The sequence below is a fragment of the Rhinolophus sinicus genome, chromosome 14, assembly GCF_057876585.1.
Source record: "Rhinolophus sinicus isolate RSI-liver-muscle chromosome 14, RSI-T2T, whole genome shotgun sequence".
NCBI classification, from domain to species: domain Eukaryota; kingdom Metazoa; phylum Chordata; class Mammalia; order Chiroptera; family Rhinolophidae; genus Rhinolophus; species Rhinolophus sinicus.
The window spans coordinates 129,320,216-129,335,201 of NC_142514.1; the positions used below are offsets into that span (position 1 = coordinate 129,320,216).

The following is a 14,986-nucleotide window of genomic DNA, read 5'->3' on the forward strand; positions in this document are numbered from 1 at the left end:
TTTGTTCTTTGATCCATTGGTTTTTCAGGAGTGTTGTTTAATTTCCACATATTTGTGAATTTTCCAATTTTCCTCCTGTTATTGATTACTAGTTTCATACCACTGTGGTCAGCAAATATACTTCATGTAATTTCAGTCTTCTTAAATTTGCTGAGACGATTTTGTGATGTAACATACAAATATAATCTATCTTGGAGAATGTTTCATGGGTACTTGAGAAGAATGTGTATTCTGCTACTACTGGATAGAATGTTCTGAAAATGTCTGTTGAGTCGATTTTGTCTATAGTGGTGTGTTCATTTCATCTATAGTCCAACATTTCCTTATTGATTTTCTGTCTGGATTATCTATCCATTGCTGAAGTAGGATACTGAAGTCCCTTACTATTATTGTATTGTTGCCGATTCCTCCCTTCAGTTTGTTAGTATTTACTTAATATACTTATGTGCTCCAATGTTGGGTGCATGTATATTTGTGATTATTATATCTCTTGATGAATTGACCCCTTTATCATTATGTAATGGCTCTCTTTGTCTCTTGTTACAGCTTTTGACTAAAGTCTGTTTTGTCTAATATAAGTATAGCTACTCCTGCTCTCTTTGGTTACCATTTGCATGGAATATCTTTTGCTATTCATTCACTTGGAGCAAACATGTCTTTAAAGCTCAAGTGAGTCTCTTGTAGGCAGCATACAGTTAGTTGGGTCTTGATATTTTAATCTATTCAGCCAATCTATGCCTTTTGATTGGAGAACTTAATACATTTACATTTAATATAACTACTGATAGGTAAGGAGTTAGTAATGCCATCTTATTAATTGTTCTCTGACTGTTTAGTAGTTCCCCTGTTCCTTTCTTCCTCTATCACTGTCTTCCTTCTGAATTTGGTAGTTCCCCTGTTTAATTTTGGTCTTTTTTTTATATCTTCCATATCTCTGCTTACTATGGTCAATATTTCCTCTGTCTTCTTAAGTATATAGAATACAGTATAATTATTGTTTTGATGTCCTTGTCTACTAATTCTACATAGGTATCATTTGAATTGGTTACAAATGATTGATTTTTCTTGTCATTAAGAGTCATATTTTCCTGATTCTTTTCATGCCTGGCAATTTTTTATTGTACACCACACATTGTGAATTTCACCTTGTGCTGTACATTTTTGTATTCCCAAAAATTTTCTTTAGATTTCTTTTGGGAGGTAGCTATTTAGAAACAGAGCCTTTCATGTTTTTCTTTCCTTTTTTATTTTATGTTTTTTTAGTTGGGGCTAAAGGAGTGGAGTGTTTAGTCTATGGCTAATTTTGCCCCACACTAAGTTAAAATCCTTCTAAATACTCTCTTCCCAAAGCTCCAAGAATTATGAGAGTTTCTACTCTCAATGATGGGAACAGAAACTATTCCTAGCCCTGCATGAGCTCAGAGGATTCTTCCCTCTGATGTATTTGCCTGGTTCTTTTTTGCCTAGTGTCCTCACATGCATGCACTGATCATAACTCAGGTAAGTACTAGTTGGGACCCTCGGTACATCTCTGGATCTCTGTACCTCTCTCCTCTCCTACTTGCAAACTCCAGCCATTTATTTTATTGAACTCATAGCTATGTCTCATCCACATGGGACAGCCAGACTCTGCCTCAGTTCTACATCTCTGCTCCATGGTCTAGAAATGTTCTCCAGGAAGTAAGCCAAAGCAATCAAAGGGCTCATCTCACTCATTTCCAATCTTTCAAGGATCACTATCCTTCACTGCTTAAGTACAAAGACTTAAAAACTGTTGTTTCATTTATTTTGTCTTTTTTTTATTGTTACAGGCAGAAGGGTAAATCTGTTCCCCGTTACTCAAATGTGGCCTGAATTAGAAGTCATCTTTTATTTTAAACATAATGAACACGCTTGTTTTATAACATTTTCAGATAATTCCAATACATGTAGTTTCTGGAGGTCTGTTTCTGTTGTTTGTTGTTTTTGCCAGATCTTGATTGATGACTTGTTTCCTTGTGTGCCTGATTATTTCTGACTACCATATAAAAATTACATGCGAAGAAGGACTTCTGCTTTCGGGGAGATCAGGTATACATATTTTCTCTATTCCTCCCACTAATTACAACTAAAAATCCTAGACATTATATATAAAACAAATATTAGACTGAAAGGTAGAAAGAAGGCAAACCATCTAGAAATTTTGCAATACAAAGAATGATATGGTGGTGAGTACCTTTTTCTTTCTGACTTATAGGTATATCCCACTCTTGGAGCAGAATGAGCCTGCAAACCAGAAATGCTAAAAAGCACAGACAAAAACCTGCTCTGTCTTGATAAGGACCAGGAAAAAGGCAGCCTATCAAAACAGAAAATTTCTAGACAATAAATACTATACTCCACCCAAACACTGGGGGGGGGGGGGGGTAATCTGCAATGCTACCCCCACCAGCAATGAACAAGTGGAGAGCCTAGACTTCCACTTTCACAAGACTGTAACAAGACACCCTAACACCCTTATAAGGGAAGATTCAGAGAAGACCAAGTAGAGAGCTGAGACTTTCATCCCCGCCAGCTGATAACTAGACCTCTGCTCTCTTACCCCCCAAACAGCGGTGTCAGTAGAGGTCACCCCCACATAGCAGTAAAGAAAAGCCACAGCCCCCTTTAGATGTCAATGAAAGCCAAATAATTATTATATGGGTTGGTTCTGTACTTTGCATTTTCCTTTCTTATATACTGCTTTCCTTTGCCTCTCTTATTTATATTCCTTCGTAAAATTCTGCTTCTTCATATCTGCTTCTTTCATATTTTTAATGATTTTCCTTTCTATTTCTCTTTCAATTTTTAATATATATTTTATATTATCTTTACAAAGCAAACAGAAAACAAAGGTACATAAAAACTGGTTATGATAATAATCCGTACCCATTCCAAGCCATTCTGTTGTTTTACCAGAAAGTACTCGTACGTGATCTAAAAATCCATCATCTTAGCCTTTATGCATGCATAGCCAGAGAAACTCATATAACAGTCATGTACAAAGATGTTCATCCCCACATTGTTTGTGACGCTCAGAAGTTATCTGGATATCCATCACTGGATAATGAACAAGTAAAACGCAGTGGATAAAATATTCTATTAGACAGCGGTGGCGGGTGCACAATTCTGTGAATATTCCAAAAACCACTGGACTGTAAATTTTAAGGGATAAATTTTATTGTTTGTGATTTATATCTCAATAAAGCTATTATAAAGCTTATGTAGGGGATGGATACTGTGGTACACTACGCAGCAATCAGAAACAATGAATTGGAAGCATATAAAGCAACACACATAGGTCTTGAAAATACGGTGTCAAGTTCAAAGTAAATACAAAAGTATGGATGTATCTTGAAAACATAGTATTAAATTATCCAATAAAAGAAAATAAGAGGAAGTCCCTAATAATTCCCCTTTTCAAGTTCAGAAGCTTGGCTATAGTCTCCAGGAAAATCCTCCTTTTTGTCCGTCCGCCTTTGTGATCAAGTGAACCATGGCAACTTTAAGGAACCTATTCTCCTTGGATAGCAAATACCTCACCTTCTACAAAGCAAAGATGAAAGATCAGCATTGCCTAATGTAATAATGGGTACCAGAAACACATTCCTCAATGTGATTGAAACCATCAGAGTAATAAGAGAGAGAAAATATCATCCTTAATTCTTATACTTCCAAGAAAGCTTCCAACAAAGAAATCTACTAGTTCAGGAACTCAGCTGAGGACAGATCCACTCCTTTGTTTATCTTCATGTAGGAAAACAAAGTCATTTGGTTGACTAAAAGGACTTCGGTCCTGGAACTAATGGAAGAGGGGGATAAGAATACGTAGTTCACCAACTCAGAAGGGTCATTCTCTCTCATCTTTGCCATTTTTAGGAGTAATTGCTCCCAACCTACATTCGTTCAAAAAATATTTATTGAGCAGATACACGCTAAGCATTATTTGCAGGTTCCAGGAATATGTCAGTGAACATATGCCCTTAAGCAGCTTATACACAGTAAGGGAAGAAAGAAAATGTCAGTGCTTATAAATGCCATGAAAAAGATAAGATCACGAGTTAGAGAGTAGATATGTGAGGGAAGCTACTTTAACTACGGTAGTAAAAGAGCTGCTTTAACTCAGGAGGTGACACGGTATTGAAAACTATATAAAGAGAAGATGCTAGCCAAGAAAAATCTAGGGAAATAAATTTCCAAGCACAAAAGAAAAGTAAGCACTAAGGCTGTAAAGGAGTAGCAGCTTCAAGTGTTCAACAGACAGAAAGAAAGCCAGTGCGAAAAATGAGAAGAAAGAGCAGATGAAATCAGAGAGGTAGAAGCTGTCATACAGAGCCCTGTAAACCACAATGAGGCATTTGAATTTTATTTGGGGTGCAGTGGGAAGGGAAGGTTTTCCTAAGTGTTAAGCAGAAGACCGACATGCTGTACTTTGTATTTCCAATGACTGACTGCTATGTGGAAGACAGACCACAGGAAGACAATAATATTGGGAAGATGTAACCCAGTTCTGCTATCAAGATAGCTCACACAGAGATGTTAGGGCTCAGACTATGGTTATAAGCGTGGAGACAGTCAGTCACTATAAGATCCAGAATGTATTTTAGAAGTGGAATAAGATTTCCTAATGGACTGGACTAGGAGTATAAGGAGAAGAGTTAAAACTTCTAAGTCTCTGGCTTGCCTATGCAACTGGATGGATGGTGGATGTCATTTGCTGCACAGGGAAGGCTTAGAGGAGCAATTTGAGAGAGGGTGCTTATAATTGTTTTTCAATTTAATACTTTCACTTTATTTCTTTTGAGTTCATCTGTCAAATTTCTCCAACTAGTTTACAAGTTGTTTTGTACTTCTTTTGAATCCTCATGTGCCTAGTACAGCACTGATTTAATAAATGTCTGCTGAATCAAATTAAATTGAAGTAGCCTTACAAGAATACGTATGAATCACATTTTCAAACCTTATGTTTGAAAAATCAAATACAGGTGTTTTGATCAAAGACAGTGCATGTTTAAAATTAAAAAACAAATGTTAGAGACAAACCTACTAGATATGTTTACAAATATTAAAATGCATGCATTGCTGAATCCTTGGTGGCATAAATGAAATTGCAGAGATAGATTTTCAAAAAGACTGACATAGAAAGACTTTTAAATGTAATAAGTTATAATTAAACTAAACATAAATTAACTACACTTGACATCAAATTTTAAATAATTGTTAGCATCACATGATGAATTTTGAAAGACTGAGATCCTGAGTCATTGTCACAACCAACATAGTAAAGGGAAATCAAGTGAACACAAACTTTTATGTGTTCACTTTTAACTCATACTGTGACAAAGTTGAATCCTAGCAGCTGGTGTTCTTGTGGGTAATTGGTTCTGGCATATTAGCCCCAGGAAAATGTTTCCATCGTTTTATAGCCATATCTTGGACTGAAGCCAGGAAAAATATTTAATTCTTTATTTCATACCTTTTCTATATACCTCTTATACATTTTGCCCCTTATCAACTAATTAATTCTCTATCAATTCAAAAATTCTAAAAAACTATACTAATTTAAAAATTGTACACTTTTCCTTCTAAAATGTGGTAACATATAACAAGAAAACAACATTTTCAGACGGGTATTAACTTAATTGCCTTAAGTTTGTAATTTCTAAAACTGCTAGTTAATCACTAAAGCTATAAACCACTGGTCTAATAACTGAGACTCACCAGGACTTCTGACAGATAATCATGAGTAACTATAGGAGTAATTACCGTGTTTCCCTGAAAATAAGACCTGGCGGACAATCAGCTCTAATGTGTCTTTTGGAGCAAAAATTAATATAGGACCCCGTCTTATTTTACTATAATATAAGACCAGATTAATATAATATAATATAATACAATATAATATAATATACCAGGTTTTATAATATTACTTTTTCTCTAAAAGAAGTATTAGAGCTGATTGTCCAGCTAGGTCTTATTTTTGGGGAAACACACGGTACAAGAGAACCCAAGCAAAGATCTTTTTATAAAACCGAAAGCATTAATAGAGATGTCCCTACAACATAAACACAAACACAACTAGCAAAATTTATATTCACAATTACATAGGAGAAAAACAGTACCATTTCCTGTTTTAAGACAATTATCGATACTGAAAAATAGAGGTGAGGTTTACTCTCACTGGTTTAATATTTCTCTCCCCCGGTAAAGTTCAGGTCCTCGGAAGCAGAGACTTTCCCTTATTTATTTGGTAACTCCAATTTCACCTACAGTGTCTAAAACAGTACACGTTCAATAAATATCTGTTATTCTTTTTTCTGTTCCTAAACCTTGGCCCCAAGTTGGCAATCCTTGGCAAAAATGTTGTTCTGTGGTTACTAATGACACGTCTCTAAGACGGAGCTCCCTCTAATTCCTCTCCTTTCTTCAAGGTTCAAGTCCCAGGTAATTCATAAAACCTTCCCTCACTGCCCAGCCAAAAGCTAACTCCCTGTTCTAAAGTTCTAAAGACTATACTGTCTAACTACATATTTGACATGAATACACTATCTTGGAGTATTAATTACTCTTTCATTTTAAATCCACAATTAGATATACGAGTACATTGTTCCCACAACTAAATTAATTTCATGCACAGAATGATGGCTTACATTTGAGCCCCAATACCTAGTAAAGTGCTTTGCATTAAATAAATGTTCACTGGTAAAAATAAAGACAAAGACAATAAAGATGATATGGAGCCAGTTCTGTGTATTCTTCTATCATGTATTCATTCAAAGGCACAGCAATATAATTACGGAATGTGTAACTGTCACAGCCAAAACTAACAAAACTATATTATTACTAATCAAATAGTATTTCACTGTCTCCCAATATTTTGAGTGGGGCTGAGTATTTGTATGTATGTATCAACTTGTAATGAAGACATCACCAAGAACTAAATGAAAAGGTACATCCTCCAAATAATGATTATCATAAGCAATAAAAACTATATGGCATAGTAACAAAAGATGTCACAGAACAATGTGCTCCCAATTTTTTTAAAAAAATGGGTATACAATGTGCAATGTGAATGCATTTATATTTGTGTATTTATGTATGTATACTGAAGGAGAAGGAAGGGAATAAAAAATAACCACTAAGATGTTAGTAATTATTACATGATAAAAAATTACAGCTCTTTTTCTTCCTTCTTTATGCCTTTCTGTACTTTCCAAATCAGAAACACATACCTAAATACAATAAATAATTTTTTAAAATAAAACCTCACAATATTTAGAAATTTTGTTGCTGATGTTATAAGCCAACAATTTCAAATTAGTCTAGTATACAATAAAGTTACAGAACTAAGTTATTTCTTAAGACTAAACTCAGTCTCCCTGAAAATATTAAAATTCTTACCTAGTCTGAATCAACAACCCTGTTACTATAATAATTAAAAAGTAATAGCATAAATAAAAAGCTCTAGTTAGATAAAAGGAAGCTGAAGCTTATTAGATTATCATTAGTATCCAGAATATATCACGTACAAGTTCACTTTCCTTTAGACATAGTCAAAAATCTATGTGTAAAACCTTGATCTCATTAAATTTCAGAATTACAGACTCTTTATAACTAACTGGATGACAAAGAATAAAAGACTAATTAATACATTGCATTTTCTGAAAAACTTTACTAATACTGAAATTTATTAATCTGGACAGAAAGTACAAATCTACTTAACAGAAAAATGCCCTTCCAACCCCCCAAAAGTCTTCACTTTAGAAAGCACTAGATATTCACAGTAATATTCTAGACTGGAAACACTATCAAAGCAACGTGGTCCAGCCACTCTGGAAAACAGTTTAACAGTTTGTTAAAAAAAAAAAAAACAGCCACTACCATACAACCTGGCAATCGCATTCCTGGGAATTTATCCTAGAGAAATTAAAACTCATATTCACACAAAAATCTGCACATAAGTATTTATAGCAGCTTTATTTATAATAGCCAAAAACTGGAAACAAGCCAGATGTCCTTCAGTGGGTGAAAGGTTGAAATAATTAATATAACTGCACCATGGAACACTACTCAGCAACAAAAAGGAATCAACTAGTGGCATGTGCAACAACTTGAGAATTATGCTGAGTGAAAACAGCTAATCACATATTTGTATTCATGTACCATTCTTGAAATGACTACAGAAATTACAGAATTAGAGAAATAAAGAATAGATTAGCGGTTCCCAGAGGTTAAGTGGGGAGAGGGGAAAGGTAAGAGGGAAGTGGGTGTAGTTAGAAAAGGCAGCATGTGGGATCCTAGTGGCGAAGGAAATGTTCTCTATCTTGACTACAGTCAATATCAATGTAAATATCCTAATTTTGATAACCATATAGTTTTGTAAGATGTTACTATTGGGGGAAACTCAGTAGATAGCACATGAGATCTCTCAATAATTTCTTGTAACTGCCTATGAATCTGTGATTATTTCAAAATAAAAAGTTCAATCTAAAAAGATACATATTTTAAGAGCATTTTCCAACATTGATTATACCAAACAGTCAAAGATCTTCACTCCAGGAATTTACCATCTAAACCAGGCAACACAAAAAAGTTTCTAAAAGTCTACTTAGCATTTAAAGATATGTGCAAAACTACATACAGTACTTGGGTATTAAAGTATATCCGATGTGGTAGTATAAGAAAGCATGTGCATGGCTAAAAGATAAACACATTAACACTCAAATCCATTCTAATATACAGACATAATAGCTTTAAGTTTATTTTAAAATAAGGAGAGCAGCATCCAGAATGGTTTGGTGCTACTGTTATGGTTCCCACGGTACCCTGAAATTCATCTTTCAGTCCTTTTCAAATATTATTTCTATTGTGACTTCTCCATTAGACAGCAAACTCCGTAAGTACAACAACTGTCTCTATGCTGCCCACCAGCACATTGCGCAGTAACTGACACAGGGTAACTCTAGAGCAAAATGAAATAGTTCATAACTAAAATGAGTTGGTAAATATAATTCTAAACTATATTTCCTTGTTACAGAATTCAAGAACTTATCCTTAGGGAAATAAATAATTATCTTTTAGTTGGATTTTTCAATGTTGCCTTTCAAATTTAAACAACTTTAAAAGATTTTAATATAAATGTTTTTAAAATAGGAACTTGGCAATTGAAAATTATATCATCTTGATTATATATTTACCATAAAGAATATCAGATTAGTTAACATTAAGTTCAGTTCTGTAAACATAGAAATTTAGAAGCCTTGCTAATTATATTATTAAATACACTCAGAACTTGGAGATAAAATCAATGCTCTTCCGATATCCAAGAAAAGTGTACCTTATAAAAACTCATCCTTACATCATTTTTTTTTCCCATTAGAAATGGCAACAGAAACAAAACATGAAATGAAATGACAGATGTATAGAGAGATATACAGATATAGATATAGATCCTGTCAAAGACGAAGATCTAAACTTAAAAGAAAGTCATGAAGGGCACAGGGCAGTGCACCACTTTCCTCCTAAAATGAGTAAAATTCAGTCATATGTGACAGGAATAAACCAGATGGCATCAAGGCTCTTTTAAATGTTAAAAGTCTATCCTTTAAAACAGAGACAGAGAATATGCTCAAATTTATGTAGCTTTCATTTTTTCTTTTTTTTTAAGGGAACTTAATTTAAAAAAAAAGATTAAAAAGCACACACAAAAACCTCAAAAAACAAAAAAAACAAAAAAAAAAAAATTACTTACCAAGTTGGCCATATAAATTGTGAGCAGCCCTCTCCTGCAAATAATTTTAAAAAGAGATAGAGATTAAGCATCAATTTGACTTAATAGCCACTTCATCATTTTTGAGAAATCTATCAAAATATCAGGAGTTGAGAAAAAGGGGTATATTATGCTGAATAAAATTTTCAGTACCCTAGTAGTTGGATCTAAATAGATTATATAAGTCATTCTGTTTAGGGTCAATAAACATTCTGTTTAGTGGTCATTAATTTAAATTCTTTAAAATTACTATTGCCTAGTACTTGTTAACTAGACTTATTATGGTGATCATTTCGCAATATCAAATCATTACGTTGTACACCTGAAACTAATATATGTCTATTATATCTCAGTTCAAAAAATTACTATTGTCTTACATTACTTATTAATAGGAAGAGTAGTAAAATTTGCTATTAGCCTATGTTTATGCTAGAGAATACTAAATTTAATAAAGAATCATAATGAATTCATCTTGCCAAAAGTCAAGACCTAACTGCAAATTTATCCAAAATAAACCAGGTCTTCTATCTGTTGCACACACACACAACTGTTAATTAGATGTCATTACAAATCAGACCAAATCACTTTGGTTTTACCTTCATTGATAACTGAGAAGTCAGGCACTAGGTGAACTTTCTAATGACAACAGACAAACAAAAAGTTCTATAAACACTCACTTTACAGAAAAATTGCACATTTACCAAATTTATTTAATGAGAATTCAGGTAGAAACTCAAAGGACAATTTTATGACTTTAGTCACTTTATTTAACTTATACTGCATATGACACCGTGAGTAAAGCACATTCTATTTTCTAGGAAAGAGGTGTTGAATGTTTTAAGAGTTTAAGGGTAGAGCTCAAATAACAAATGTGGAAAATTACAAATATTTATAAACATTTTCAGTACTCAGAGAAAAAAAATACTTTGTATATAAAACAAGTACCAATTTTCCAGGTCTTGATAGTAACACCGCCAATGCAATCTTGATGTCATACACAGTTTAGATTGTTTGTTATGTAAAATGGCTTAATATGTAAGATTTTTAATATTACTAAAGCCACATGGAGGCAGCATGATTTAACTGAACACAGGAAATCATCATTCCAGTTAACTTTAATTCTCTGGTACTCTGTAATTATGTCATTAAAATAAGAGAAGAATACTAGTTACCTAACTTACATTTTCAAACACAAAACCTATTTAAAGAAAAAAACTTTCACTTATCACCAATATATAAAACATAATATTGGGCCGGCCTGGTGGCTCAGGCAGTTAGAGCTCCATGCTCCTAACTCCGAAGGCTGCCAGTTCGATTCCCACATGGGCCAGTGGGCTCTCAACCACAAGGTTGCCAGTTCAATTCCTCGAGTCCCGCAAGGGATGGTGGGCTCCGCCCCCTGCAACTAAGATTGAACAGGGCACCTTGAGCTGAGCTGCTGCTGAGCTCCTGGATGGCTCAGTTGGTTGGAGCGCATCCTCTCAACCACAAGGTTGCAGGTTTCGAATCCCGCAAGGGATGGTGGGCTGCGCCCCCTGCAACTAGCAACGGCAACTAGCAACGGCAACTGGACCTGGAGCTGAGCTGTGCCCTCCACAACTAAGACTGAAAGGACAACAACTTGACTTGGAAAAAAAAAGTCCTGGAAGTACACACTGTTCCCCAATAAAGTCCTGTACCCCTTCCCCAATGAAAAAATAAAATAAATAAAAAATAAATAAATAAATAAATAAAAACATTGAAATAAAAAACATAATATTGGGCTTTCTGTGATGGAAAGGTGAAGGCAGTCCGGGAATGCCCACTGAGACACCCCAGCCCGCCCGCAGGCAGCGCCCTCTTCAGCAGGTCCCAGTGTACTTCAGCAGAACAACAGAGTTCTATTGGTCCTCTAGGGAAGAATTCAAAAATCACTGATAAGAGGATCAGTAGGGCCCCCTCAGCACTTCTTCTCTGTAATTTGTACATTTTAATTGTAATTGTTCTTACTAAGCTTTACCAATCTTATTAGTTCCTACCAAATTCTAAATTAAAGATGTTCTAAGAGTACTTATTTTAAATAAATTATATAGAGAAAAATTAGGGTAACCAACATCCAAGAGTCACACATACAGAGAAAAGTTAAATTCTTCTCAAGTGACACCTACTCTTACCAAAAGCTGATTACATATGAACAAAAAATATCCTTAATTATAAAACCAAAATTTAAAAATTTCTGTAATTTCGGTGGTAGTGCTTGATAATACATTTCATTGTGAAATAGATGCTATCTTTAAAAACATTTGTTCCACTAATCTAACTCTGTCTCTAATATTCAACAGTAATCCAACAACAGTTTCATCACTAGCTTCCATCTATCTGACAATATAACTGTTTAACTACCAGGCATATATTATCTTGTTTACCTTTATATTTTCACAAACCTTCAGTAGTACCTGGCATCTAATGGGCACTAAAAAAATGGTTGTGGAATTATTAAACAAAGTATTACTAGGAACCTAGCCTTACAAAAAGGAACACATTATAGACACGTATAGAAATATAATCACAAAAGATAGCCACTAGACAGAGGGAGGGTTAGCAAGCAAAGATGGAATTAGATTATCTTGCATTTGCATAAAATTTAACAATTTACAAGATGTGATCAACACTTTGTAATAGAATAAAATAATCGGTCTTTCTGACTCCATCTTGCTCGAGCCTGCCCACTTCCCATAACATGATGGCTAGCAACTTTTGCTTAGTCTTGCACATAGATATGTTAATTATTAAAGGAATCTAACCTGTAGTCTAGAAATTACTCAAACAACCTCCCTGCTGAAAATTATGTCCCCAAAGAGATAAGGAAGGTATGTACCAAAATGATGATTGTTTATCAAAAGATTTATAGCAACTGTGAGACTGGGACCACAGCAACTGGAGTTTGTTGACCAAAAGCAAAGAAGTTTCACCATCCCCCTTGGACCCTTGCTGATGTCCAGATGTCTGCAGTCATTAATCACTGCCTGACCTCAAACCCCTCCCACTTTCCCCCTTCTCTGACATAAAAGAAGTCTGAATTTTGTACTTTCTCAGAATGATTCTAGTCCATTGTCTCAGCTGCTGGCTTTTGAAATAAAGTCGCTTTCCTTGCCACAACTTCTTTTCACGCAACTTACTGGCTATAGTGCAGCGAGCAGTTCGAGCTTTCATTCAATTCCACTTTGAAATCAAATTTAATCAATAGTACTACGAAATGTAATATAGATAACTAATATCCTCAGTCTATTGAAAACCAAGCATCAGAGAAGTTAAGTAGATTCCTTAAAAATATAAAAGTAGCAAAAACACAAACTGAAATTAGGAGTCAGTTCACCTGACTCCAGTTTTGTATTCTTTCTAATGCACTACTTCTACAGCATATATTCTTTACTAAATTACCTTTAAATTCTGCAATTCACTGACTTGTTTAATATGGTATCGTAACAGGCTTCTCAGGTTAGGCTTGAGGATTAATCAAGCCTTGACATACTCTTACTATTGGGAAAAAGCAGAGGATGTATTGTTATTTGATTATGTCCTGTTCTGGTCTCAAGTTTCAATTTATTGTTCCCAAATAATGAGGAAGATTACCTCCTTCCCAGCTTTATCTGAATTCCAACCCAGAGCCAATAGCCTCAAGAATGAGAGGACAATATCTGCATGATATGTTGGATTATATAACCAGACTCTTCATGGTAGGTTTCCCTGAAGAGTCCATTCCAATTACACTTTGGTAGGGGTGGAGCATCAGAACAGTGATTTGTTTCATCATTTCACCAGAGATGTTCAGCATCCCAACAAACAAATGCTATTTTATTATTTAACACTTGACTATATCTAGCCTAAGTCTGAAGACAAATAGGTCACTACCTTCCTAGTGAGTCAATTCCCTCTGAAAACCAAATTAAATATTTAAAATACTACTACAACAGTGATGGGGAAGGGGGAGGTGTCAATTAAAATAAAAGATGGCCTAGGCCTATAGAAGAAGGGCTGGTGCCAAGAAGCACAATAATTTTTTTAAATTTCACAGGCGATACTGATACACAAATACTCCCATTCTGCTGAGAATCACTAGGTTAAAAGACTGGTAAACTTCAGTGAATAAACATTCTAAAGTTAGTCGAATATTTCTTTAAACCACAGATAAGCTTTTTTTGTTGGTTTTTGGTTTTGTTTTTGTTTCTTTCTGATGGGGGAAAGAGATGACTCTCTTAAATTTGCATGAAATTTTAAGTGGTTGTGCACATCAAGGGGTACTGCCTAAGAACATATTAAGAACCACTGCTGTAGGAACTAACTCGGTGTAATCAGAGTATCATTATTCCTATGGGAAAATATTAAAATAATTAAATTTTCTTAACATCTTAGAAGATTAGAAGTTTTCCTCAAATTCTGCTAAAATCCCAAGTATTATTATCTTCTAATGACATTATTGTATCTAATTACATGAGCAATAACACTTCTTTTCTGGAAACTTTAGTGTATATACCAGGTCTGACAATTAAGTTCCAAAACTTGTTGCAACAATGTTGGTAAACTTTTTTTTTTTTTTTAAATAATTTATTGTCAGTAAGAAAAGCTGGCTAATGGTAAAAATATGGAACGCTTCACGAATTTGCGTGTCATCCTTGCGCAGGGGCCATGCTAATCTTCTCTGTATTGTTCCAATTTTAGTATATGTGCTGCCGAAGCAAGCACGGTAAACTTTTTTAATATCAGAGGGATTATTCACTATGAATTTGTACCAACTGGACAAAGAGTTAACCAAGTTTACTATTTGGAAGTGCTGAAAAGGCTTTGTGAAAAAGTTAGACGAAAATGACCTGAACTTTTCGCCAACAATCCATGGGTCTTGCATCAGGACAATGTACCAGCTCACATGGCACTGTCTGTGAGTTTTTAGCCAGTAAACAAATGACTGTATTGGGGCACCCTCCCTACTCACCTGATCTGCCCCCCAATGACTTCTTTCTTTACCCAAAGATAAAGGAAATATTGAAAGGAAGATATTTTGATGACATGCAGACATCAAGGGTAGGTAATACGACGAAAGCTCTGATGGCCATTCCAGAAAAAGAGTTTCAAAATTTCTTTGAAGGGTGGACTAGGCACTGACATCAATGCATAGCTTCCCAAGGGGAGTACTTCGAAGGTGACTGTAGTGATATTCAGCAG

The 14,986-nt window shown here is 34.7% G+C and overlaps 1 protein-coding gene and 1 non-coding gene across 2 annotated transcripts in view; both read right to left on the minus strand.

Moving 5' to 3' along the window:
- Positions 1–14,986, minus strand: part of TMEM135 (transmembrane protein 135) — a 215,770-nt gene that overhangs the window by 172,038 nt on the left and 28,746 nt on the right. The window contains exon 4 of the mRNA XM_019739636.3: positions 9,770–9,803. Within this exon, the coding sequence (XP_019595195.1) occupies positions 9,770–9,803 (34 nt within the window). The remainder of the gene's footprint in view (positions 1–9,769; positions 9,804–14,986) is intronic.
- On the minus strand, positions 14,403–14,509 carry LOC141572627 (U6 spliceosomal RNA). The gene has a single exon (XR_012497935.1). It is a non-coding gene; the product is annotated as a U6 spliceosomal RNA (small nuclear RNA).